Source organism: Rattus norvegicus, chromosome 9, assembly GCF_036323735.1.
Source record: "Rattus norvegicus strain BN/NHsdMcwi chromosome 9, GRCr8, whole genome shotgun sequence".
NCBI classification, from domain to species: Eukaryota; Metazoa; Chordata; class Mammalia; order Rodentia; family Muridae; genus Rattus; species Rattus norvegicus.
The window spans coordinates 22,814,444-22,840,015 of NC_086027.1; the positions used below are offsets into that span (position 1 = coordinate 22,814,444).

Below are 25,572 nucleotides of genomic sequence, written 5' to 3' on the forward strand. Positions count from 1 at the left end.
CTCCCCAGTGCTAGGCTGGATTTGAAGGCAGTTGCCACCGTGGATGACACAACCCAGCAACCCCACCCCTATAGTTAAAGAGCTCGAAGTCACCCTGTCAAGTAGCAAAGCTACCAGCCCAACTCCACCTCTTACCTACCTCATGACCTTGCCTGCTCCACTCCCTGGTCCCTATTTCCTTCCTGTGGCTGGGTGATCTGGGTGTGCCTTGCTTGCCTTGGGTGCAGGAGAGGATCTGTATAGTTGGATCCTGGGAAACTCTCACCCACCCTAACAGAGCCACATCTTGTAGAAGCTCTGGGAACGTTCCATCTTTCTTCAGAGTAGAGAAGACAGGAACGGGGGGGGGGTCATTAAAAGAGTATGGACAAGGGTGGGAACAGGCACTGAAGTTCCTGGAGTTCAGAGACGTTAGGACTGGGGATGTAGCTGTGAAGCCCTAGGTTGGAGCTCCAGCACTTGGGAAGCAGAGACAGGAATTTAAGATCATCCACCGCTTCAGAGCAAGAGTTAAAGTCAGTCTGCAATACATGAGACCTTGTCTCAAAGAAAAAAAGGGGGTGGTTGTGTGGGGGAAAGGACTAATGAGAGCCTCCCTCCCCAAAATACCTATACCCACCTTTAACCTATCCTGGCATTTCAGCATCTATGTTATCTTAATATATACACCAACACAGACGCACACGCAGGCGCACATGCACATGTGTACACACATTCCTTCAATCAGAGGCCACCGGTCCCTTTATTTCTGCACACTATCATGTAATTATCTAGCACACTATGCAGACAGACACACGTATGAGCACACTGATATATCTGAACATATGTCTGGACTCCTTGTATTCACTGGCCCAAGAACAAAATAAGTATTTTATTTATGAAACTTCCATATATGCAGAAGATCGGAAGTTGGAGATCAGCCTAGGCTACATAAAGAGACCGAGACAGTGCCTCCTTCCCCCAGTCTGGATACATTTTTACCTCTCTGTGAAAGCAGTGTCTCTTGGTGAGAGACAGAGACAGTGCCTGCTTCCCCCACTCTGGATACATTTTTACCTCTCTGTGAAAGCCACATTGGTGTTTCTTTGTTACAGATTGGAAGAGTGAGGCCCCGCTACACCTTCCTCTGTTCTAGGCCAATCTGCAAAGCGCCTGCGAAGGGTTCCGCCTCGGGGTAGAAGTTGACTTAGGTTTGAATTCAGCGCCATCATTTTATTGGAGACCTTGTGGGAAAGTCCTTAACCTTTCTGAGCCCTGTACTCACATCTTCAAATGACAGTGATACAATGCACAGGATGTTTGAGGATTAAATGCAGTCGTGTGTGTTAGTCTTTTGTTTAAAAAAGATTTGGGGGGCTGGGGATTTAGCTCAGTGGTAGAGCGCTTACCTAGGAAGCGCAAGGCCCTGGGTTCGGTCCCCAGCTCCGAAAAAAAGAACCAAAAAAAAAAAAAAAAAAAAAAAAGATTTGGTATTTATGTGTAGGAGTGTTTTGCCTGCAAGCGTCTGTGTACCATGTGGGTGCAGTACCAGCAGGGGCCAGAAGAGGGTGTCAGATCTGGGGCTGGAATTGGTAGCCAGCATGTGGGCCCTGGGAATTGAATCCTTGTTGTCTTCAAGAGAAGTCAGTGTTGTCATCAGCTGAGCTACAGCCGGAGCCCCATATATTGTTATTCTTCAAACAATGGACACTGGATAGCTGGTACTTGCTACAGTGATTAAACTGGTGTGGTTTTAAAGGCAGCTTTGGGCCAGAAAAAGGAGCCTGAATAACACATGCAAGGCGTTATTCCCTGCTCTGTGCCGAAGCAGGCTTTGGAAAGACTCCTCTGGACCAAGAGAAACACACAAACAATGCCCACATCCTCCTAGAGAGCTCCTGGCTCCTCCCCTGTGTGATTGGATGTTTGAATGGAAAGAGGGGACCCCAGGACTGCTAGGTTGCCCTAGGGGGCTGAGGGACAGACAGTTGCTTCCAACTTACTAGTCACCTCATCTAGATTTGTTGTTCTTTCTGTTTGGTTGCCTTTCTTCCCTAGGGACCCTCCCCGAGGCAGACAGTCCATGTTGTCAGCAGAAGGGGCCCCCAGGGGCCCCTGAGTAGGGTGAAGGCGGGAGGGGGAGTGGAGAGCTGTGCTGCCGTGGTAGCTGTCTCTGCTGTAGCCACACTTCTTCAGCCGGTGAACCTCCCCAGGGCCCTGCTCAGCTTTGTTCCCAAGCAGTTCCAGAGCCCAGGGCTCCAACTGGTTTCCCTTTCCCTTCTCTCCTGCCCTTCATCCACTCAGAGCACAAAGGCTGTGGCAGGGTACCAGGCAGGCACCAGGCAAGACAGTAGTACAGTGGTTGCTGGGGGCCTTTAGAGGCCTCGCCCACTCTTCCCTCTCTTTTGCCAATGGAAAAGCTGGCTGGAGGGCACAGCATTCCCAGCCTGCTCTGCTCCATAGACAGAAGCACAGCATTCTGGGAGTTGTAGTCCTTACACCCCTCTTTTCCCCTGTACAGCTAGTTGGAGAGAAGGGAGGAAAGTTGGGTTGGAAATATGGTGGAGAAAAGCAGGTGTGGCAGGGGCCAGCATGGTGACACCGACCCTGACGTTTGGCTCTTTTACCTGCGTTCCAACCCAGTGCTCTGCTCCGAAGATACAGGAGCAGTTCTGATGTTCAACATCTGTTTAGAAGGTGGTTGTGTGGAGGAGGTTAACAGAATTAAAAACTCTAAGCACATTTGTTCATTCTGACTTTCTTTTCATATTTTTCACACAAACTTAGCCAAAAGACAGAGAAGTCCCCCCGCCTTTAATTCTTCATTTATTTATTGTGGTCCCAGAGATTGAATTTAGGGCCTCTTCTGAGAAGATCATAATGTTGGTTCTGGACTCTTATTCCCTGGCATAGACACAGGCCTCTACCCATCATTTTAAAATGTACTTCTGTTGCTTTATATGTGAGTGTTTTGTCTGCATGCGCACATACGTGTGTGCACCACATGCATGCCTGATGCCTGCAGAGGTCAGAAGAAGGCTTTGTATCCTCTGATACAATGAAATTATGATGACCAGGAGCCTCCATGCGGGTGCTAGGAACCCAAGCCAAGCCGTCTAGGAAAGCTGCAAAGCTCTAACAGCTGAATCATCGCTCCAGTGTCCACACCTCCTCATTTCTCCTGCTAAGAGAGATTCTCTATACATTGGAGGTGAACCCGGTCTCCCCAGTAGGATCAGGGTATGCTGCCCTAACCTATTGTAGAGCAGTAGCCAGAGGGGGCCAGGAAATAAATCCACATGATTCATTCATTCTTCTCTTCTCCGGGTTCTTGTTTCTTACGAGTAGGGTTTCCACTCACTGAGGCAGCTGGTCAACCCTCCCTGTACCCACCTTGCAAGGCCAGGGTGGGTAGGAGATGAACCCAGCTGACTGACTTGCCCTCTGCCCAGGAGGACCATGCGGCAGTAGCAGCCATGCTGCCGTTCTTGCTGGCCACGCTGGGCACCGCCGCCCTCAATAGCAGCAACCCGAAGGACTATTGCTACAGTGCCCGGATCCGCAGCACCGTCCTACAGGGCCTGCCCTTTGGGGGCGTCCCCACCGTGCTGGCCTTGGACTTCATGTGCTTCCTCGTGAGTGACCTCATACCGTGCCTACCCTTGACATTTGGGCCCAGGACATCCCCTGCAAATACCCTCTACCTCTGATCCGTGTCCACCTTCCCAGACCCAACCAAGAAAGAGGGATTGGATTTCCCAACTGCTGTCCGTTCATCCAAGCCACGGTCCTTCCTTCCAAGTTAAGGTTCTGACCCCTGGCTGTAGACGGTTGTTCCACTTTCCTCCTCTCTGCCCTCAGGCCCTGCTCTTCTTATTCTCCATCCTCCGGAAGGTGGCCTGGGACTATGGGCGGCTGGCCTTGGTGACAGATGCAGACAGGTAAGAAAGAGCTGAGGCCTTCTCCCTCCACTATGCACACAAACATCATGTTTCACAGTGCCTTCGGGGAATGCCAGCCTTCTCCCATCCCCTCCGTTGGGGGATGGAGAGGGACTAGTAGACCTTAGGCCAACATGGGAAGGTGTGAGGACCTTTAGTTGGGCTTCTGTCCCACACCGGTCTCCAGGGACTCACATCTGCCCCACCTAACCCTTTCTGTTCTCTGTTTCCAGGCTTCGCCGGCAGGAGCGAGAGCGAGTGGAACAGGAATAGTATGTGGGGCACCAGCCCCCTCATCCACACTAAACCTTCTTTCCTTTTTTCTTCTTTTTCACACTTCTTCTCTTCACGCCAGCCGCTGGTTTTCTCTTTTGCAGTTTTCTCCTCTGCAGGCTCATGGTTCAGATTAACGCAGGCGGTGCGCTTTGCAGAGCAGGGGGCTCCTCAGCTTGTCTCTGCCCTTCCTGGTTCAGTTGCTCCTCTTAGGCTCCCTGCCTAAGAAAATCCCCTCTGTGTATCCCTGCCTTTTTAGCCTTCACTGGCAGGGGCAAGGGACTGTCCTCTGGGAACTCCCTAGACAATCCCCAGCACAATGATGCAGAGACAAGATCAGGTGTCACCAACAGCTTCCCATCCCCCAACAGCTAGTTCTTCATATTTCAGGGTTCCATGCTCCGTCTGGAGGTCTGGGCTGGGCCTTGCCCCAAGGAGCCCCCATTGTGGCCTTTTTGACTCCTTATGCTCTCTGTCCGTAGGCCTGGAATTGGAGCTGTGGCAGCTAATGGCTCAGGGAATCGGGAGGGGAGGGTCCTGCCCAAGAGACATCTTCCAGTCTTGCTACCTCCATGGGTTCTTCTGGTACCCCCTTTCATTCACTTCCCTTTTGCTTTTGGGGTAATACGGTTTCTGTTGCCCACCTCCCACTCCCCCTGCTGGTCAACTTTGGAACTGCAGGGACTGCTAACATTCTTGCTTCAGCCTCTATCCTGGGCAATGATGAAGACACCCTTTCGAATAAGGCCCACTCACCAGTGATGCCTAAAGTAGGGGGAGTTCACTCTTGCTTCAGCCTCTGCGCTTTCTGTGCCTTCTTTAGTTCCTCTGGGTGCTCATAGCTGGTCCTCTGAGGCCCACACTCCCCCCGTCACACCTTCCTCTGCTCTGTTTCCCCACCCCCAGTGTGGCATCTGCTATGCATGGGGACAGTCATGACCGGTACGAGCGACTCACCTCCGTCTCCAGCTCTGTCGACTTTGACCAAAGGGACAATGTGAGTGTCTTCCCCCCAATTTCCTTGGGTACACTGCTGTAAGATCAGGGATATTAGTGTGGACTTCTCAGGCCCAGAGCCCCTCTGGCACAGGCTCGGAGCCTCTAACATTTGTCAGTTCCAAACTTTGTCCTCCACAATAGAGTTTGATGCCCACCTCCACTATTGGTTAAACCTCCTTTTTTCTCCGATCGTGGTTTTAGAAACTATAATAAGCCGTGAGGGTCTGTGCAGTAAGACTTAGACACCATCACGTTACACAGAGTTACCAGCTGGTGTCCATGCACAGAGGAACCTGCTGTCTTGCTGGGGGTTAATGCTGACTGAACCGCCCTTCCTCCAGTCAGGCCACAGGAGTTTCCTGCCTAGTCCCAGGCAGAATGCTAATCCTGACACTCTGGGGTGGACCTAGTCAGTCCCATTTGGGCTGGAGCTCCTGCATCAGTCTTAGCAGAGGTGCCTATCCGCTTCCTCAGACTCACAGGGTACATGGCAAGCTACAGGGCTTGTCCCCGCCAGACATAGGTGTCCAGATGGCCCCCAGACTTGAATAGAGTTCAAGCAACCAGCCTTGGATGGAAGGCACACTCTCCCATCCTGTACTAGATGTGGACCTTCTCTTGGTAGAAGATAGGCCCTCTTTCTAAGCATCCATTCTCTGCAGACAGGACTGAAAGGAGGACAGGGAGAGACCTGCAGCCCAGGCACCTTTGATTTTTTTCCCTCCAAGGTGGACTGGGAGACAGAGGCAGAAGCTTAGGCAGACCCCTCTGTTTTTGTTAGCCGTGATTGTTTGTATAGATGTTTACATTGTGTGTGTGTGTGTGTGTGTGTGTGTGTGTGTGTGTTCATGCGCTGTGCACTCCCACTCACCCATATATGAGAAGCAGGAGGATAAAACACAGCTCATATGTGAGACCAGAGGACAACTTATGGGATCTTAAGTTGTCAGCCTTGGAAGCAAGTACCTTTGCTTTGCTGAGGGAGCCATCTTTTTAGCCCTATTTTTTATTTCTTTTAAAGATTTATTTGTGTATTATATATAAGTACACTGTACACACCAGAAGAGGGCATCAGATCCCCACTACAGATGGTTGTGAGCCACCATGTGGTTGCTGGGATTTGAACTCAGGATTTCTGGAAGAACAGGCAGTGCTCTTAACCTCTGAGCCATTTCTCCAGCCCTAGCCCTATTTTTTAAATTTAATTAATTTACTTATTAAGTTTGTGGATATATTTACCATATGTGTACACATGTATGTGGATATGTGTACATTGTATATGTGGAGGTCAGAGGAATACTTTCAGAAACTTGACTCTCTCTCCTTCCACCACATGGGTCCCTAGGATTGAACTTGGGATGTCAGGTTTTGCCGCCACACCTTTACCTTCAGAGCCTGCAAACTCTTCTTAATAGCCAGAGATTAGGATTCCATCTGGCTCATAGAACCTCAGGGTTTTGCAGTTACTTGCATCTCCAGATGTGTGTGTGTGTGAGTGTGTGTGCGTGTGTGTGCATGTGTGTGTGCATGTGTGTGCATGCATGCATGTGTGTGTACACGTGTGTGAGTGTGTGTGTGAGGAGTGTGTGTGGTTTATGTGTGTGTGTGTGTGTGTGTGTGTGCGTGTGTGTACATATGTATACAGATACATGGGGACTTGACTGTTGTTTCTGAGGTACTATCAACCTTGGGATTTTGGGTTGTTTTTGTTCATTTACCCACCATGATGCACATATGCACTGACGTACACACTAAGCTGTGTGTATGAAGGACAGAAGACAGCTTGGGGAAGTCAGTTCTCTTCTTGCACTGTGTTAGGTTCCAGGGATCAAGCTCCAGCTATCAGACTTGACAGCTGGGACCTTTATGAGCCATCTTGACAGGCCACTTGGTCTTTCTGAGACAGGGTCTTTAACTGGGACCTAGGCTTCCTAGTAGGCTAGCTAGCCCGTCTGTCCGGTGAACCCCAGAGATCCATCTGTCTATGCCTCCCCTGGGTAGGGAGTGTGTACCACCACACCCTGCTTTTTTTCTCTAAGACCCTTTTGCTTGCGAGGCAAGCACTTTACTAACTGAGCCAGCTCCCTCTTCCCCACTCATACACGTTCATGTTTTTCAGTACTAGAGATAGAAACCAGGGTCTCACGCATGCTAGGCAGATGCTCCTACATCCGTGGATGGTACACCGTAGTGGTCGTGGGGTTTTTCTTCAGGTGCAGGGGTGGATATAGGAGCTGTGTCCTCGTGATCACAGGCTGGAGATAATTCTGAGAACCTAGTGGGTGGAGCTAAAGGGAAGTGGGGTCAGGTTGGCAGGCTGGGATCTCCAGTTGTGTTCACTCTGTTTCCCCAGGGCTTCTGTTCCTGGCTGACAGCCATCTTCAGGATAAAGTAAGTTAATGGCCTGGGCACTCTAAAGAGAAAGAGACAGAAACCTCAGCACCTGTCACCTCCCTCCAAAACCAAGGCTAGAGCTTTGAGGGCCTTAGGCCTCCTAACCATCACAGTGCCCTGCACCCTACTGCAAGAGGCCAAGCAGAGGGTGCAGAGAGGCCTCTGCTGTCCTCCCTGCCGGCCAATGCCTATTCTGACCCACCATCTCCTCTGTGACACCCTGCACAAGGTCAGCCATGCCAGCCCTGACCACAGCTTGATTGAGAGCAGGGGCTGGAGCCCCCACCTCAGCCTCTGTGCAGCCGGTGGGTAGGGGCAGCAGGCAGGCTGGAAGCAGCCAGCCATCCGCAGGCAGAGCCAGCAGCCAGGAGGCAGAACTCAGGAGATCCAGCCAGAGTCCATGGGCAGGCAGTGAGCGCTGAGAAAGGCAGGAACTGGGACAGGTCAGCACTGGGCCCCTAACCATGCTCTGGGCCCTTGACCTGGTAGCCTTAAGGCCCTAGAAGGAGCTGCTGTTGCCCACTTCCCAACCTCCTCCCATAACATCCCTCCTTCTTGTCCCTTCCCATTTCTGTCTTCCATCTTCCTGTCTTTTCTTCTCCATTCCCAATCTTGCTTTCTCTTTCTTCTCTTGCTCTTCTTTTTGCTGCCACTTTCAGCCTCTGCGGATTCCTCCTCATCCTCCTCTTCCTCCCTCTCCTATTCCTCCTCCTCCTCTTCCTCCTCTTCCTCCTCCTCTTCCTTCTCTTCCTCTTCCTCTTCCTCCTCTTCCTCATCTTCCTCCTCCATTTCTTCTTCCTCCTCCTTTTCCTGCTCTTCCCCCCTCTCACTCCTCTTCTTCCTCCTTTTCCTGCTCCTCCTTTCCTTGTCTTCCTCTTCTTCATCCTCCATTTCTTCTTCCTCTTCCTTTTCCTGTTTTCTCCCATTCCTCTTCCTCCTCCTCCTCTTCCTCCTCCTCCTCTTCCTCCTCCTCTTCCTCCTTCTCCTCCTCCTCCTCTTCCTCCTCCTCCTATTCCTCTTCTTCCTCTTCCTCCTATTTTTCCTCTTCCTCCTTCTCCTCTTCCTCCTCCTCCTCTTATTCCTCCTCTTACTTATCCTCCTTTTCCTCCTCCTCTTCCTCATCTTCTTCCTCCATTTCTTCTTCCTCCTCCTTTTCCTGCTCTTCCCCCCTCCCACTCCTCCTCTTCCTCCTTTTCCTGCTCCTCCCACTCTTCCTCTTCCTCCTTTTCCTGCTCCTCCACTCCTCCTCTTCCTCCTTTTCCTGCTCCTCCCACTCTTCCTCTTCCTCCTTTTCCTGTTCCTCCCACTCCTCCTCTTCCTCCTCCCCCTTTTCCTTGTCTTCCTCTTCCTCATCCTCTTCCTCCTCCTCCATTTCTTCTTCCTCTTCCTTTTCCTGTTTTCTCCCACTCCTCCTCCTCCTCCTCCTCCTCCTTTTCCTCCTCCTCTTCCTCCTTTTCCTCCTCCTCTTCTTCCTCCTCCTTTTCTTCCTCCTCCTCTTCTCCTTCTCCTTCTTTTCCCCTCTCTCCTTCCTCCCTCCCAGGAAATCAGGATGGGAAATTCTGTCTCAACCCCATTTATTGCTGTTCCATCAGCAGGGATGGCCGGGGGGTGGGACAGGCTGGTTCCAGCCTTGTCTCTACTGTTCTTAACCAGCATCTTCTGTCTGCCTCCCATGACCTGCAGGGACGATGAGATCCGGGACAAGTGTGGGGGTGACGCTGTGCACTACCTGTCCTTCCAAAGACACATCATTGGGTTGCTGGTTGTCGTGGGCGTCCTCTCCGTAGGCATCGTGCTGCCTGTCAACTTCTCAGGGGACCTGCTAGGTCAGTGACGGCCAGGTGGCTGGAGTAGAAGGGGGCAGAAGGTGTCCATTCTGACCCCAGCACCCTCCCCTCTTCCTTCCCGCCTTCCAGAGAACAATGCCTACAGCTTCGGGAGAACCACCATTGCCAACTTGAAATCAGGGTGAGGCTGGGCAGCTCTGCGGTGGGGTGGGGTGGGGTGGGGTGGGGTGGGGGAGTCCAGAGGAGAAGCAAGAGACAGGAGGCTGCAGGGACAGGCGGACAGCAGAGGTAGACCCTGCTGACATGGTGACCCCTGTGTCCTGTGCTCCCGTAGGAATAACCTCCTCTGGCTGCATACCTCCTTCGCCTTCCTGTACTTGCTGCTCACGGTCTACAGCATGCGGAGACACACCTCTAAAATGCGCTACAAGGAAGATGATCTGGTGAGGAAGGGCAGCCCGGCTTGGCTTCCCCATCAGCCTTCAGGGTGGCCGCTATAGAGTTAGGCTACCTGGGTTCCCTCCTACACATGGGATAAGGGTGCCTCTCTAGAGGTCCTGGGAAGGCAATGCCTGTGCCCTGCCATGCTAAGTACAGCCCTGGGGAATGGCCATGGCTGGTAGTAGTGTCAGATGGTTGTAATGTCGTCTTCCTTGATAAGGATTATAGAAATACTCCCTCAGCATCTACAACCATTTATTTAATTAGCCTGGACCAAATGCTAGTCACTGTGCTAGGTCCTCAAGGTTCTAAGTGTCCACCCACCTGGTGACCCCTGAGACCTGCTCAAAGAACAGCCACCTACAGGCCGCTCCTACCCCCAGCCCCTCCCTGTACCTCTGGCTCTTCTGGAGCCCACCCTCAGGAAGTCAAGCCTGCTACCCTCTCCCCAGGTCAAGCGGACTCTTTTCATCAATGGAATCTCCAAATACGCAGAGTCAGAAAAAATCAAGAAACATTTCGAGTGAGTAATTGGCCCACCCCACCTCAGGCCTGCAGACCCTTGCCTGTCCCTGAGCCCCAAGAACATCTTTGCACCCCTGGAGTCATACTCAGCAGTCCAAGACACAGACCGAGCGGGGCAGATCTAGGAAGACCTCACATGCCAAGCTGGGCTGGTCTCCCACTTTCACTGAGTGACAACTGGAGAGGGCTGAGGGGGTCACTTGGGATACAGCCATGTTTAGCATGCACCGGGCCTTGGGTTTGACCCCTAGCACTTACTTAAAGAAAAAAAAAATTAGAAAATTGGAGAAATGGGAGGGACTCCTGAAGAGTGCAGCCTGTGACATTAGGGTGCAGCCTGTGACATTAGGGTGCAGCCTGTGACACTAGGGTACAGCCTGTGACATCAGGGTGCAGCCTGTGACATTAGAGTGCAGCCTGTGACATTTGTTTCATCCTCTGGCTTGGACTGGGTCCTGGGTGGTTGGCCCAGGGCCCCGAGGTGGACGCTTCCTCAAATCTATCAGCAGCACTTACTTGGTGCATATGCAGATGTTGTGGGAAAGCATGTGGGCTATGGTGGCATCTGAAGGAGTCTGAGGAGTCTTGTTCTTCTGCCTCTCTGGCTCTGTAATTCAGGTATGGACAGCCCCTTGGTGCTGAGCCCATGGGGTAGAGAGTCAAGGGCTGCCAGCCGAGGTCGCTCACACCTTGAATCTCAACACTTGGGAGTCAAAGGCCGGTGGATCTCTGTGAGTTCAAGGCCAGCCTGGCCTGTGAAAGAGGTCACCCTGGCAACAGAGAGAGACCCTGTCTCAAACAACAAACTAAAAAGGTTAAGGGCCAGCTGTAGGGACATAGAGAGACCGTCTGCACACAGCATTAGAGGTCCTGTCACATGTTGACTCACTTAGTGCCAGAGTCTCATCAGTCACCATAGCAGAAGCTGAGTGAAAAGTCACCCAGGCTCAAGGTGGAGAGCAACTGTAGGGACTGGTCTACAGTCTCAGTGGAGATTGGTCCATGTCAACCTGTGACCCAGATTAGGAGCCGGCCAGTGGCCATGACAAGGGACAAGTCAATCTGTGACCCAGACTAGGAGCCAGCCAGTGGTCATGACAAGGGACAAGTCAACCTGTGACCCAGACTAGGAGCCACTCAGAGGCCATGACAAGGGACAAGTCAACCTGTGACCCAGATTAGAAGCCGCTCAGTGGCCATGACAAGGGACAAGTCAACCTGTGACCCAGATTAGGAGCCAGCCAGTGGCCATGACAAGGGACAAGTCAACCTGTGACCCAGATTAGAAGCCGCTCAGTGGCCGTGACAAGGGACAAGTCAACCTGTGACCAGATTAGAAGCCGGTCAGTGGCCATGACAAGGAACAAGTCAATCTGTGACCCAGACTAGGAGCCGCTCAGTGGCCATGACAAGGGACAAGTCAATCTGTGACCCAGATTAGGAGCCAGCTAGTGGCCATGACAAGGGACATTACTGGTCTGGATCTCAGCTCAAGATTTAGGTGGATTCAGGGCTTATTCTTTTCTTTTTTAAGTTTTACTTATTTTCATTTTATGTGTATGGATGGGTATTTGACTATGTATGCCTGTGTACCACATGGGTGTGGTACCTGTGGAAGCCAGAAGAGGGAGACAGATCCCCTGGCTGTGAGTGGCTGGGTAGGTATTGGTGATCAACTCAGGTCTTCTGGAAGGAAGTCTTAAACCCTAGCCATCCCTCCAGCCGGAGGCTTATTCTTGAGGTCCAGGTCTGCTGTTATTGGTCCAAACCAGAGTTCAGTCATTGTCCTGGAGCAGGTCAGTTTGTCACCCCTTCGGCAGCAGTGTCTCAGCAGGATCAGAGGCAGTATCTGGTCAGGTCACATTCCAGAGCTGTGTTACAGGGCTCTGTAGCTAAACGATGGGTGGGTACTATTATGGGCTGGTTGACATGCACATATCGAACCTCTTCTGCATGCAAGCCCTGGCCTCATACGGCTTACAAAACAGGCGAGAGAATGATTTGACGTTCGAGCTTACATTAGCGTAAGGGCACACTAGGTCGAGATGGGGACTAGCGTGTGCTCAGGGTCGAGTGACATCTTGTCCAGTTGGACAGTTATCAGCTTCCATTGACATGTCCTGATGCAGACCTCAAATGGCGTGCCCTGGGCGAAGGCGCAGTATACAGCAGTAAACAAAACCAGAATTTTTTTCTTTCACTAGTCCTAGTCTGAGGATGTCACATCGTGTGGGTGCTAAGGTGCTCTCCTGAGCGAGGAAGGAGTGTGCAAGACAGGGACCCTCCCGTCTGAACAGAGATGCGAGCACAGCAGAGGAGTGCACCCTCCTGGTCCACTCTGTGATGGGCTTACTATGTGCTGCGGGACGCAAAAGGCCAGGCGAGAGGGACATGCTCTGGCTGGGTGCTTCAGGGCTAGTTCTAATTTTGTTGAGGAAAACAGCCTGCGATTAAAACTCTCACTCACTCACTCTAAAAGCAGGTGTCCAGAGGCTCTGGTCTTCCTTAGACTCTGGGGCTTTGAGTGAGATGAGTGTAATGAAGTCAGCCTTTCATCCGACTGTCCATGCAGCTGACCTGGCTGAGCACTGGCTGTGGGCAGGCTGTTACAGAGGACTCCCCACGTGAGGATTAGCAGCCAGGCCTTGTCCTCACTGCGCTCTGGAGCAGTCATCAGGGCTCACTGAGGCTCATGGTCCAGGTCTGGAGACTTTGTGGAGTAGAGGACCACCGACCCGGAAGAAGGAGAGTTAGCTTTTAAGGATTTGCGCTTAGTCCCATGAGGGGGAGAGCCTGCCCTCCCAAAGAGGAAGCTCAGAGAGCTGTGAAGGAAAGCCCTGTGGCCGTTCATTTTCAGGAACCCTGTGCCAGCTCTGAGTGTCTAAATTCTCATGTGTTTATGAAGTTCATCTTTCTGTTAAGGAACGTCTGGAATACTTGGTGGCCCCTCATTAAATTTTAATATGACATCCAAAAGATGGAAACCCAGTCAAGATTAAGGACTGGATGAGTTTGCAGTCAGCTGGGAAGGACCCTGCTGGGCGAATCAGCAAACCTTTTGTGAATGCTCTCTGGAGCCATGTGCCCGTAAGGCAGAGCAGGAAGCCCCCGTCAGTCCATCTTTTGGGGGTGAAGGTCAGCCCTGGGCCTGGGTCATGGCCAGGGTTAGAGATCAAATTCAGGATCAGTTTCTTGTTGGTCTTGGGCCAAGATTGGTTGGAGTAAATCCAAAGTCAAGGCCAAGTGTTGGCTCGGGACCAGGTCTTCCGGGAACAGGGCTAAGAGAACTTCAGCCTGCAACTAGGAACAGTTTCTGCGAACCTCAAGTTTACAGCTCTGGACAAGAATCAGAGCACAGCCTCAGCCTCCCCAGCTCCTCGCACACAGGAGTATGCACACACCCGGTCTCTCATCACCTGCTGCCTCCACACAGTCCTCATGCACACCTGCACCCAGTCCCCACTCACACAGTGTAAGGACTCCAAAGTTCTGCCCTTGAGGAGCACTGCAGACCAAGAAGCCAGTAAGCTGGGAGTGTTGAAGTGCTGGTGCCCTGAATGGAAGTGAGGGCAGGTATGTGGATGGGGCCCTGCAGGGCATGACAGCTGCCTGTGTTTCAGGGAGGCCTACCCCAACTGCACAGTTCTGGAAGCCCGGCCCTGTTACAACGTGGCTCGACTTATGTTCCTTGACGCGGAGAGGTACCGGGTCGGGGATGGGGAGGGTGCCGCCAAGAGGCCCTCTACTCATCATGAAGGGGATCTTGGCCTCCTTGTGGGAACGGGGCTCTCCTTTCGGGCGGTTTCGGGGGCATTTTGAATGTGACTATACCTTGGGAGTCTCTGTTGCTTCTGAGGCCTGGAGCTTAGCGTATGTTGCAAGAGGGAGTGGTCTACAGTTCACATCTGGTGGCTACAGTATAAGAGATTTATGGCAGACTGTAAGAATTGGCTCTCCAGAAATGGGCAAGGAGACCCTTGGCTGGACCTGTAGCAGAGCCATAGGGGCTGAACAAGCCTAAGAGGATGGCCCCTGCCCTTAGGGACTGAGCTGAAGCAAACCTTCTAAAGTCTTGTCCACTCCAAGCCCTTTGCGCCTGAGAGAATTTTACATGACCTCAAGCTCGAGGCATATAAATAGGAATACAAGCCAAATATTAATGAGAATACATCATAAGATTTCTTTTAGCCGGGTGGTGGCGCACATCTTTAGTCCCAGCACTCAGGAGGCAGAGGCAGGCAGATCTCATGAGTTTGAGGCCAGCCTGGTCTACAGATTGAGTTCCAGGGCAGCTAAGGCTACATGGAGAAACCCTGTTCCACCCCCATCCCCCAGAAAAAAAGAAAAATTTATTAAAAAAAAAAATTCCTGGGGCTGGAGGGCAGGCTGAGTTGGCAAGGAGCTTGCCTTGAGGAACAAGGACCTGTGGTCAGTCCCCTGCACCCACATAAAAATGTCATGTGTCATAGCACACGCTTGTGACCACAGTGTTGGTGAGGCACAGATAGGAGACCCTACCTCAAGGAGGTGGGCGACCAGAATGAGGGTGGTACTTGAGTTAATCATCTGGTCTCCGTAAGTGTGTGCACGTGCACACACCCATTTTATAAACACTCCGGAGTCCGCATATATTTTTATTATTTAATGAAAAGACCAGGCTGGGGAAAATGGGTCAGTTGCTGCAGCATTTGTCATATAAGGGTAAGGACCTGTGCTGGACTCCCCACCGTTCATGCGAATGAATGTCATACGAATGGCAGTCTCCATGTACACCTAGAACCTGGTATGTTGGGGCAAAGACAGTCAGCCCCTGAGACTCTTTTGTCCTGGCCAGATTTATGAGCTTCAGATTCACTGAGAGACCTTGCCTCAAAAACTAAGACACAGTGACATGGTTGCCCTCTGGTGGCCCACTGGGAGGCGGATGCGGTGGTCAGACTTGAGGCCAGCCTGGTTTACATAGTGAGTTCCAAGACAGCCAGGGCTGTGCAGAAAGACCGTTCTGAAAATGAAACAAAGCCAAACAAACCAGGTCTAACTTGTAGAAGGGAACACATCCTGTGTGAACCTTGTTTCCGTGTATACATGTGCACGTGCGTGTACAATTACACATATACACAAGCATGCATTCACCCAGGCACCCCCGTAGCACACAGAAGAGGAAAACACACTCCCAACTTGAGTGCATATGTCGTGCACAACACCAAAAAGAAAGGACAGTGGGAAAACATTAACTCTTTGTTTTCCATGATTAAACCATCGTTTTCTACAAGAGCAAAAGGCTTTGTATGTACGGCAAAATCACTGCAACTCATTAGTCCAGTCCCGACCCTGAACCAGGATGTTTCAGGCTGGCATGGTGGCATAGGCCACACAGACCATGCCGGCTGCGGGTTGAGAACCAAGGCTGCCGTGGACTTGCTTGCTGCAATACAGACCAGCCCTGCCAGAAACACCTCAGACTCACAATGTGTTTGTTTTTAATTAATCTGTGCTGTTTGCACTTTCAGAAACATTTGACTATTGCCTGATTCTTTCCTAACCCCTCACATCCTGTTATGCCATCCCACGTCGTGGCCCCACAGTTTAAGAAGCTTTGGGTTTCTTTGTGACCCCCACACACCCCCACCCCCAAGCCTGGTTCCCTCCCCCCACCTCCCAGCCAGCCCCAGACACTAAGCAGTAGGTGACTGGCCCCCGGATCCCACAGGAAGAAGGCTGAGCGGGGAAAACTCTACTTCACGAACCTGCAGAGCAAGGAAAATGTACCCGCCATGATCAACCCCAAACCGTGCGGCCACCTCTGCTGTTGTGTGGTTCGAGGCTGCGAGCAGGTACCGTGTGGGCCGGCTGCTGGGTGGCCAGAGTCCCTGGCAAGGCTGGGGAGGTCTGGGCAGGCCCCAGGGTAGTCACAACCCCTACCCAAGGACAAACAAGTGTGGTAGACAGTAAGACCCACAGGTAAAGAGACTCTCTCAGAAAGAAGACATGGGTCACACCCCAGCAAGCCTCCAACTGCCTCAGAGTCCGTGAAACCCCAAATCTTTCTTTTATGTGGGGAGGGCATACCATGGGGCATGTGTGGAAGTCGGAGAACAACTTGTGATAGTTCTCTCCATCATGTGGATTCCGTAGCTCAAACTCTAGTCATTGGGCTTGGTGGCAAGCTCCTTTTAGTCACTGAGCCATCTTGTCAGCCCTTGAAGCCCTGTTCTCACTATTCGGTTTGCCCGGTTTGTGATAACTTTTAAAACTGTAGGTTAGGCGAGCATAGCAGGGGGCTAGGATGTCCTTCAGTGCTGGCTTAGCAGATTCAAGGCCATGGGTTTGATCCCCAGTGCCACGTAAAATCAGCCATGTCACATGTCTGTAAATCCCAACATTAGGAAGCACAGGCAGGAGGACTGGAAATTCAGGGTCATACTCTGCTTTTTAAAAAAAAAAAAAAATTTACTTGTTCATTTTATTTATATGAGTACACTGTAGCTGTCTTCAGACACACCAGAAGAGGGCATCAGATCCCACTACAGATGGTTGTGAGCCACCTTGTGGTTGCTGGGAATTGAACTCAGGACCTCTGGAAGAGCAGTCAGTACTCTTAACCGCTGAGCCATGGCTCCAGCCCCCCCCCACCCCACCCCCCACCCCCGGAGCTGGGGACCGAACTCAAGGCCTTGTGCTTGCTAGGCAAGCGCTCTACCACTGAGCTAAATCCCCAGCCCCGCCCCTTCCACTTTTAATACATCCATTAGTTACCCTGCTCCTTGGCTTCCCCATTGTGCCCACCTCGTGAGGTTAGAGGGACAGAGTGACTCGTGCCTATGAGAAAGTTTTGGGGAGCTTGGGCTGATCCCTACTGATGCTGTGGATGCCTCCCAGCTCTGAGCAGAGCCCCTGGCCCTGCCCCCTGCAGGTGGAGGCCATTGAGTACTACACAAAGTTGGAGCAGAGGCTGAAGGAAGACTACAGGCGGGAGAAGGAGAAAGTGAATGAGAAGCCCCTGGGCATGGCCTTTGTCACCTTCCACAATGAGACCATCACAGCAATGTGAGCTCCCCGCCCCATCTCCTCCTGTCACACACACCCCCTCCCCCTCCCTCTCTCAGGGCCCTGTACTCCCCACTGGGGACCGCAGTTGGGGCTGAAGTAACAAGTACCTATTACCCCCCCCCCACCCGCAGCATCCTAAAGGACTTCAACGTGTGCAAATGCCAGGGCTGTGCCTGCCGTGGGGAGCCGCGCGCCTCCTCCTGCAGTGAGGCGCTGCACATCTCCAACTGGACAGTGACCTATGCTCCTGACCCTCAGAACATCTACTGGTGAGCCACAGCGGGTGGGATGGGGCCCCTGACAGACTTAGGGACTGTCTCCTGGAGGATGGGGAGAGGGTGGATGTCACCAGAGACCGATCAGTTCAAAACCTTTAGAGTGACCCCTCCCCTGCTTTCCCAGGGAGCACCTCTCCATCCGAGGCTTCATCTGGTGGCTGCGTTGCCTGGTCATCAACGTGGTCCTCTTCATCCTGCTCTTCTTCCTCACCACCCCGGCCATCATCATCACCACCATGGACAAGTTCAACGTCACCAAGCCTGTGGAGTACCTCAACGTGAGGCCCATGCCCACCCAGCCCTCCGTGATGAGCCATGAGTTATCAGTGCCAGGCAGTACCTCCCTCTCCCTAGGGTAGTTCTCTGATTCTGGGTGCTCCAGACCAGCCCTTCCAGGATGTTTCCTTAGGACAAGAGAGGCTACCCCAATCCACCATGTCCTGCCCTCAGGAAAGACCAACCTTGGGTTTACATTTCCTGGACACACACACACACACACACACACACACACACACACACACACACAAACCCCCTTTTCTCCTCTCTGAAAAGTGGAAGGTTTAAACTGGTCCCTTGGGGCTGGGGATTTAGCTCAGTGGTAGAGCGCTTACCTAGGAAGCGCAAGGCCCTGGGTTCAGTCCCCAGCTCCGGAAAAAAAGAACCAAAAAAAAAAAAAAAAGAAAGTCAGCACTCAGAAAAGCACAGGAGATAAGAAGCAGACCCCGGTCTAAACCCAACCCCCACTGCTCTCTAGCTGGCCACACCATCAAGTCTCTGTCTTCTCAGTTGACGCATTGGGACATTGAGCCAGTTTCGTGGTCATGAGGTTTAGTGTGTAGAACATGCACAAGTGTTCGTCACACAGTAGGTGTTCCACGGTATCACAGTCACTCACCCAGAAGTCGTTCCCCTAACCCTAGCCTCCACCCCCACCCACCTGTCCATCTGTGCTTGACACTCCCTGTCCCCCGCAGAACCCCATCATCACCCAGTTCTTCCCTACACTACTGCTGTGGTGCTTCTCGGCCCTGCTCCCCACCATTGTCTACTACTCTGCCTTCTTTGAAGCACACTGGACACGGTAAGCTGCCCGTATTCCACCCACCATGTTCCCGGGCAGCCCTTTGCTCTGAAGGTTCGCAGCCCTGGGCCCTGTCCCCTCACCTAGAGAGGCCTCCACCACCCAGAGGAGCCTCCCAGGGCATGGTCCCAGTGTGCGCTGGCCTGCTGTGACCTCTGCCTGTGCTCTGCCACTGCCCTCCTAGCTCCGGGGAGAACAGGACCACCATGCACAAGTGCTACACCTTCCTCATCTTCATGGTACTGCTTCTGCCCTCACTGGGGCTGAGCAGGTGAGCATCAAAGGACCCAGGGGGAGCTGGGGTGGGTGCGCATGACAGGAAGAGAGCCATTGGACCAGAGGCCTACCTGTCCCAGGCTTCCCCAGAGGCTCCTGGCAGACCCTCTGCATGGGTGCCTGCCCCATGCCATCTCCCATCCTTCTTCCTACAGCCTAGACCTCTTCTTCCGCTGGCTTTTTGACAAGAAATTCCTGGCCGAAGCAGCTATTCGGTTTGAGTGAGTGACCAGGACACCTGGGGAAAGAAAACTAACAAGGGTGGATGTCACCAAGCTTCCAAGCTGTAAGGGGTGGGATTAACATGAGTCTCCTGGGTTATCCAAAAGACAGCCCTCAGGGTGTTGGGTATGTATTTGGACGAAATGTGTTGGGGTTTAGGATCAGGAGTGCACTGAACAGATGAGTGCATGCTCAAGGTAGAGTTAAGTCTTCAGAGCCCACAATTGGGGGTTCTGTAAGGACTTGGGCTCTTATTCTAGGACTGCTGTAGGGGTCTTGAATTTCTCCAAGGAGATGGGGGAGTTATTTGTAGTGGAAACTTGGTCATTATCTTGGGGACTCCCAGAGTATCCCTGAGGGTCACTAGAAGCCATGCCTTCATCTACTGAGTTCTCTCCAATTGAAAACTCTGGGGCTCAGAGCTGGGGATGTAGCAGATGAGGACCCCTGTTAGGGACTAGTTCTGGTGTATACTGTGACTTTCACGGGCTCAAGCTCCAGGCTCTTGATGGAGTTGTCTGTGACCGTCTTGGACTTAGGAACTCTCTGGTTCTTGTCATCCCACACACACCAAAGATACTTGAGGGTTTCTGAAACTGGTAGGGAAGGAGTCTGAGGCTCTATTGTGGGAGATATTGAGTTGGAAAACTTACCCAGTTTCCTGGGGCTTACATCCCTGGAGGTTTCTGAGGTGCCATTGAGATTTTCTGTGGCAGTCTCAGCAGTTATTTGCTGCACAGGCTGGTGGCCTTTTGTGGCCTTGAACTCTCCTTGGGTGTTTTCAGGGCATGCCATCTAGGTAGGTCTTTGGGCTGGTTTTCAGGGTATGCATCTAGACTGGCTTTGTTATTTTGATATTCTGGGGTTCACACTGTGGAAAGATTAGAACACAGATATTGCGGGGGGGAGGTCTAAGCTGGGGGTGTACATGTAGAGGAGGCAACAGAGGGTGAGAGTATGGGGTGCTGTCACGCTAGCGGTAGGCAGACAGCCACCAGATCACCCCAAGGGTGCAGTGCTGGAGCACCTGCTGCCCGCAGGTGTGTGTTCCTGCCCGACAACGGCGCTTTCTTCGTGAACTACGTCATTGCCTCAGCCTTTATCGGTAACGCCATGGACCTGCTGCGCATCCCAGGCCTACTCATGTACATGATCCGGCTCTGCCTGGCGCGCTCCGCCGCCGAAAGACGCAACGTGAAGCGGGTATGGCCGCCTAGGGCAGCGGCAACACGCACAGCGCCCTCTGGTGGCCTAACCAGAAACAGCAGCAGTCAGGCTCTGGTGGTGGGCACAAGGATGCTTGGGACTTAGGGAGTTTAGTTCCCATCTGAAGCCTCAGTTTTCCCACACATAGAGCTATGGGTGGACATAGGTCATTAGGAGATCCTTGAGTTCTGAGAGCATAGTGTTATGTGCTTGGAGTTGGGAGAGGCGGAGCTCCCTTGATCTAGGGTCCCTCTGCCCTCATTCCACAAGAGGGCACTGGAGAACCTGTCCCCTATTCCATTCAACTTTTGCCCCCACCTGCCCATGTCCCATCACTGCCCTGCCTGGCCTCCCTCTCAGCCACAGCTCCCTCCTCCCACCTGCTTTGCTGTCCCCTGCACCACCCCCACACTAGGTCCCTCACTCCCGATGGCCTCATCCCCAGCCCTAGAGTTCCTGGCCACCTCCTGCCTGCCCTGCATCCCTGCAGCCTGTCCCCCTCCACCCTGAGCCACCCTCCTGCCCATGTCCCCCCCAGCATCAGGCCTACGAGTTCCAGTTTGGCGCAGCCTACGCTTGGATGATGTGCGTCTTCACGGTGGTCATGACCTACAGTATCACCTGCCCCATCATCGTGCCCTTCGGTAGGCACCGCCGCGCCGGGACCTGGGCCCTGCTCGGGGGAACCCAGGGCCTCACCCGCTCCACTCTAGTAAGGCAGGCCACCCTGATTGGACAGGGCCCGGGCTGGGAGACCGGCCCCTCGGGCCTCCCGCCTGGTTCCTGGCTCAGTCTTGGGCCAGGCCTTGGGGGAGAGGGGGAGAGCAGTCCTATCAAGATTCAGCCCACCTGACATGCTTGGTCTCTGGGTCAAGCCACCCACCTCAGCAATATTTACTGGCATTGAGGCCTTTCTCTGGGTATACGTGAACATCCCTCCCTCTGAGTTGTTAAACACATATACACACACTAACATCTACACTGTGCACAGATTACAAAAATCAGGAAAAACCCTTGGAGTCCAGAGTGAGCTAGGTCATTGTACCTCATGGACATGTCCCAGTGCAGACCAGCCATGTACCTTGAGCAGGTCTCTCTCCCTCTTAGAAGGTGTGCAGCTAAGTTTCTCATTGACCATGACCCCTTGATAGCCTCTACCTTCCCTAATAGCATCCCAACTCCCCACCCACCCTCTGCGGCTGCCGAAGGTTCCAGACTCTCACACTAACCTCGCCCTTGTTTTAAGCTCCCTCAGCTTCAGGAAGTAGAACCTGCCCTTTAGTTTACACCTAACTATTTAGGGACGGGGTAGAAAAACGTAAGATGGGTTTCAAAGGCTTCTTGTACATCTACATAAATGGCTCTCTGGCGGTCGTTCCGCAAGGAGGGCTGTGGGGTGCAGGAACTGATGAGGAGAACTGCAGTTTCCAGCCTGTGGTAGACACCCAAGGCCTGTGGGCGCTGGTTCCGAGGTCAGGGCCATTGGCTTTCCTCAGGGCTCATGTACATGCTGCTGAAGCACCTGGTAGACAGGTACAATATCTACTACGCCTACTTGCCGGCCAAGCTGGACAAGAAGATCCACTCGGGGGCTGTGAACCAAGTGGTGGCCGCGCCCATCCTCTGCCTCTTCTGGCTGCTCTTCTTCTCCACCATGCGCACGGGTGAGGGCCACCATCCCACTGGGATCGGGTGGCAGGGACGGAAGGGACTTTTGAATATAGAATTGCCACAGAAGGGCCACATGGTAGAGAGTGCCAAGAAGGGTCTTGGTGAGGTCCTATGGATGGGATGAAGGAGTCGGAGGTAGTGAGCCCCTCGGAGGTGGAGGCGGTAGCCCCTTTTTGTCCTCTCCACCCCAGGATTCCTAGCCCCCACGTCTATGTTCACCTTCGTCGTTCTGGTAATCACCATCGTCATCTGTCTCTGCCACGTCTGTTTCGGACACTTCAAATACCTCAGTGCCCACAACTATAAGGTATAGGGCAGGAGAAGAGGTGGTGGAGTATGGCTGGGGTCAAACTTTTTCTGTGGGGGTAGTATACAGGGCCAGGGCGGGGCAAAGGTGTTGGGCATGATTGGGGCTAAAGACAAGAATGTTTCCTCCCCTCTCCCTGGACCCCTTAAGATTGAACACACAGAGACAGATGCGGTGAGCTCCAGAAGTAATGGACGGCCCCCCACTGCTGGCGCTGTCCCCAAATCTGCAGTGAGTGCCTCACACCACAGCCTGGGGTGGGGTGGAGGGGTTGGGGGGAAGCTTTGACTTGAAGAGACTCAATCCTGTAGTCCTCCACAAAAGCCAGCCTGTACCAGATCTCGTGGCGGTGGATCCCAGAATGGGAAAGACTTGGTTTCCTCCTCCCCACTATGTCCTCTGGGGCTGCCCACTATGCTGCCGGCCCCCACCTACCTACCCATAATGGACAGCTAATCACCCAACCCCTATTCCTTTCCCCTTCAGAAATACATCGCTCAGGTGCTGCAGGACTCAGAGGGGGACGGGGACGGGGATGGGGCTCCTGGGAGCTCAGGTGATGAGCCCCCATCGTCCTCCTCCCAAGACGAGGAGTTGCTGATGCCGCCTGATGGCCTCACGGACACAGACTTCCAGTCATGCGAGGACAGCCTCATAGAGAATGAAATTCACCAGTAAGGGGAGGGAGGGGCCCTGGAGGCCACGCCCTGCCCCTCCCCCACCCCCACGGACACTAAAAAACAAAACGCTAATAATTTATTAGAACTAAAGCCCCCTCCTCCTACCCCATCCCCTGCTTTCATTAAGGTATTTAAACCTGGGGATTTCACCACTCTCCCCCCACCATGGAGGGAGAGAGGGAGCCCCCCAACCTCAGTGAGGACAGCCCCGAGCAGGCCCCGGGGCAAAGAGGGGTGTGGAGTGAATTCCCCCAGATCAGCCTCACCACCCAGTAGTGTGGCCAGGAAAGGGTTAATGAGAGCCAAGGTGGGTACCCGGAGCCATGGCTGGAGGCCTGGGGAAAGCAAGATCAGGAGCTGCCACCCAGTCTTTTTCCTCTCCTTCACTGCCCCTGGATCTGGGCCTCCAGGGACGTGGAACCTGCTGCCCTCTGGGATGCAGGAGATGGGAGGGGTGCACAGTAGGGGGAAAAAGTCAGGCCCGAGCCAGGGGTTGACCCCAGGGGGAGGGGGGCATGGCTGACACTGGAAAATGGGGTTTTGCACTGGGTTTGTTGTTTTTTTTTGTTTTTGTTTTTGTTTTCCTTTAAAATAAAAACAAAAGCTGTGAGTTTGTGTCTGATTGGAGGTCCTCCCTGGAACCTCATCCTCTGTCCTCCCAGGAGCACCCAACTGGAGTCCCGGAGTGAGCTTCTGCTTTATTAAAATGTCATTAGGAAGAGCCTCTATGCTCGCATCACCTCACACCAGCCCTGTGGGTCAAGAGCGAACATCTGGAAAATCATTGCTCCACGTGGGCTTAGGAGGAAGGCCCTCCCTAGCACCTCAGGGTGGCCTTCCTCCGCCCCATACATTTCCAGGGCTCCACATTGTCCAGCCATCCCAGCTCTTCTCCAGACGCCCGACTTACCTCTAAGGGCTTTTCTATAGGCCACTCAGCAAGGGCACAACCATGTATATACCCACAATGCATTGCGCGCAGCAGGAGCCAGAAGACCCCTGGACTTGTTTCCTCAGTCGCATCAGGATTGCGAGGCCAGGTAACTTTTAAAGCCAGCCCCACATACCGTTCCCTAGCCTCCATATACCAGTTCTCACTCTGTAGACCAGGCTAGCCTCAAAGATGATCTGCCTTCCAAGTGCTGGGATTAAAGGCATGTGCCACCACCGCCTGGCGAGTTTTCAGTCCTTCAACAGAAAATGAGAAAATAAGATGTAGCTGCCCAGAGAGAAGAGTCCAGGAGATGGAGGAGAAGAAAAAAAAAAAAAAATACAGGCAGGGCTGCTCAGTGGTTAAGAGCACTGGCTGCTCTTTCAATAGGTTCTGAGTTCAATTCCCAGCAACCACATGGTGGCTCCCAACCATCTGTACTGGGATCTGATGCCCTCTTTCGGTGTGTCTGAAGACGGCTACAGTGGACTCATAAATAAAATAATTCTTTTTTAAAAAAATACAGGGGTTGGGGATTTAGCTCAGTGGTAGAGCGCTTGCCTACCTGGGTTCGGTCCCCAGCCCTGAAAAAAAGAAAAAAGGAAAAAAAAAAATACAGGCACCGGGCTGGGAATTTAGCTCAGTGGTAGAGCACTTGCCTAGCAAACGCAAGGCCCTGGGTTCGGTCCCCAGCTCCAAAAAATAGAAAAAAGAAAAAAAAAAAATACAGGCACCAAAAAAGCCTGGAGAGACAGCAAGAGAGTTGGCAGTAGAGAGCAGAGACTCCAGTGAAAAGGTCACCAGGGACAGGAGCGAGGTCCCCCCCCAGCAATGGTGATGGCCTCTGCACCACAAGTACATAGCCCTGATGGGAAGAGTGACCTCAGTCTACTCTTCACATAAAACTTAGATCTGAAGCCTTCGTGAAGCTAAACTCCTAGGTGGAGCCCCTCCAAGTATTGGAACTAGGACAACCGCCAAGCCAAGGGTTGGGGGCAGGGTGCCAGCTCCCAGATGGGCAGAAACTGAGGAGCCAGGAGCAAGCCTTTTCTTCAGTATTCCTAAGCATATTCTCTGTATGGGTGAGCAGGCCTTACCTGGAGAATTCTATTGTCTGCCCGGTGTGATCTGTACTGACCTTAGTCCCCACCTTAGCCACCTATACTCTGTCTCCATGCACTAAGGTGGGGTGGGGTTCTCCTGGCTGTGTCATGGGGAGTCTCCTGGTGGACCTCACGTTCTAATGCTTTGGGATGGGGAATGAGGTACAACTCAAACAGCCCACACAGCAAGGGTGCTGAGGGGAGCCCCTCCCCAGGACAGAAGGCTGCAGTGGAGAAGGCCCAAGCCAACCTACTCCTTGCTCCTGGGATCAAACAACTTTCAGGTCAGCAGGGAAGAATCAGTATCATTTAGCCAACAGTGCTTAGCACTGGGCCGGGTCCTTCAAGGAACCCAGGAGTCTCCATGACCTATTATCCTTCTGGGGTCTGCAGGTCTAGAAAAGAGGAAAGCCGGATGGTAGTGATGC

At 52.8% G+C, this 25,572-nt stretch overlaps 1 protein-coding gene across 5 annotated transcripts in view; it reads left to right on the forward strand.

Moving 5' to 3' along the window:
- Positions 1-23,720, forward strand: part of Tmem63b (transmembrane protein 63B) — a 27,411-nt gene extending 3,691 nt beyond the window's left edge. For 3 of the 5 annotated variants that reach the window (XM_063267361.1, NM_001427713.1, XM_039084824.2), the window contains 23 exons: positions 3,432-3,614; positions 3,841-3,920; positions 4,154-4,192; positions 5,100-5,190; positions 7,546-7,583; positions 9,270-9,412; positions 9,503-9,554; positions 9,708-9,816; positions 10,267-10,337; positions 13,960-14,040; positions 16,050-16,173; positions 17,253-17,386; positions 17,521-17,658; positions 17,792-17,945; positions 18,642-18,748; positions 18,933-19,019; positions 19,180-19,245; positions 20,287-20,449; positions 20,991-21,096; positions 21,949-22,116; positions 22,315-22,430; positions 22,581-22,661; positions 22,917-23,720. In XM_063267361.1, coding sequence (XP_063123431.1) covers positions 3,456-3,614; positions 3,841-3,920; positions 4,154-4,192; positions 5,100-5,190; positions 7,546-7,583; positions 9,270-9,412; positions 9,503-9,554; positions 9,708-9,816; positions 10,267-10,337; positions 13,960-14,040; positions 16,050-16,173; positions 17,253-17,386; positions 17,521-17,658; positions 17,792-17,945; positions 18,642-18,748; positions 18,933-19,019; positions 19,180-19,245; positions 20,287-20,449; positions 20,991-21,096; positions 21,949-22,116; positions 22,315-22,430; positions 22,581-22,661; positions 22,917-23,108 — 2,499 coding nt within the window. In that variant the 5' untranslated portion in view covers positions 3,432-3,455 and the 3' untranslated portion in view covers positions 23,109-23,720. The remainder of the gene's footprint in view (positions 1-3,431; positions 3,615-3,840; positions 3,921-4,153; positions 4,193-5,099; positions 5,191-7,545; positions 7,584-9,269; positions 9,413-9,502; positions 9,555-9,707; positions 9,817-10,266; positions 10,338-13,959; positions 14,041-16,049; positions 16,174-17,252; positions 17,387-17,520; positions 17,659-17,791; positions 17,946-18,641; positions 18,749-18,932; positions 19,020-19,179; positions 19,246-20,286; positions 20,450-20,990; positions 21,097-21,948; positions 22,117-22,314; positions 22,431-22,580; positions 22,662-22,916) is intronic. The other 2 variants (XM_006244582.4, XM_039084826.2) reach the window with 1 other exon arrangement.
- The last annotated feature ends 1,852 nt before the right edge of the window (positions 23,721-25,572 follow it).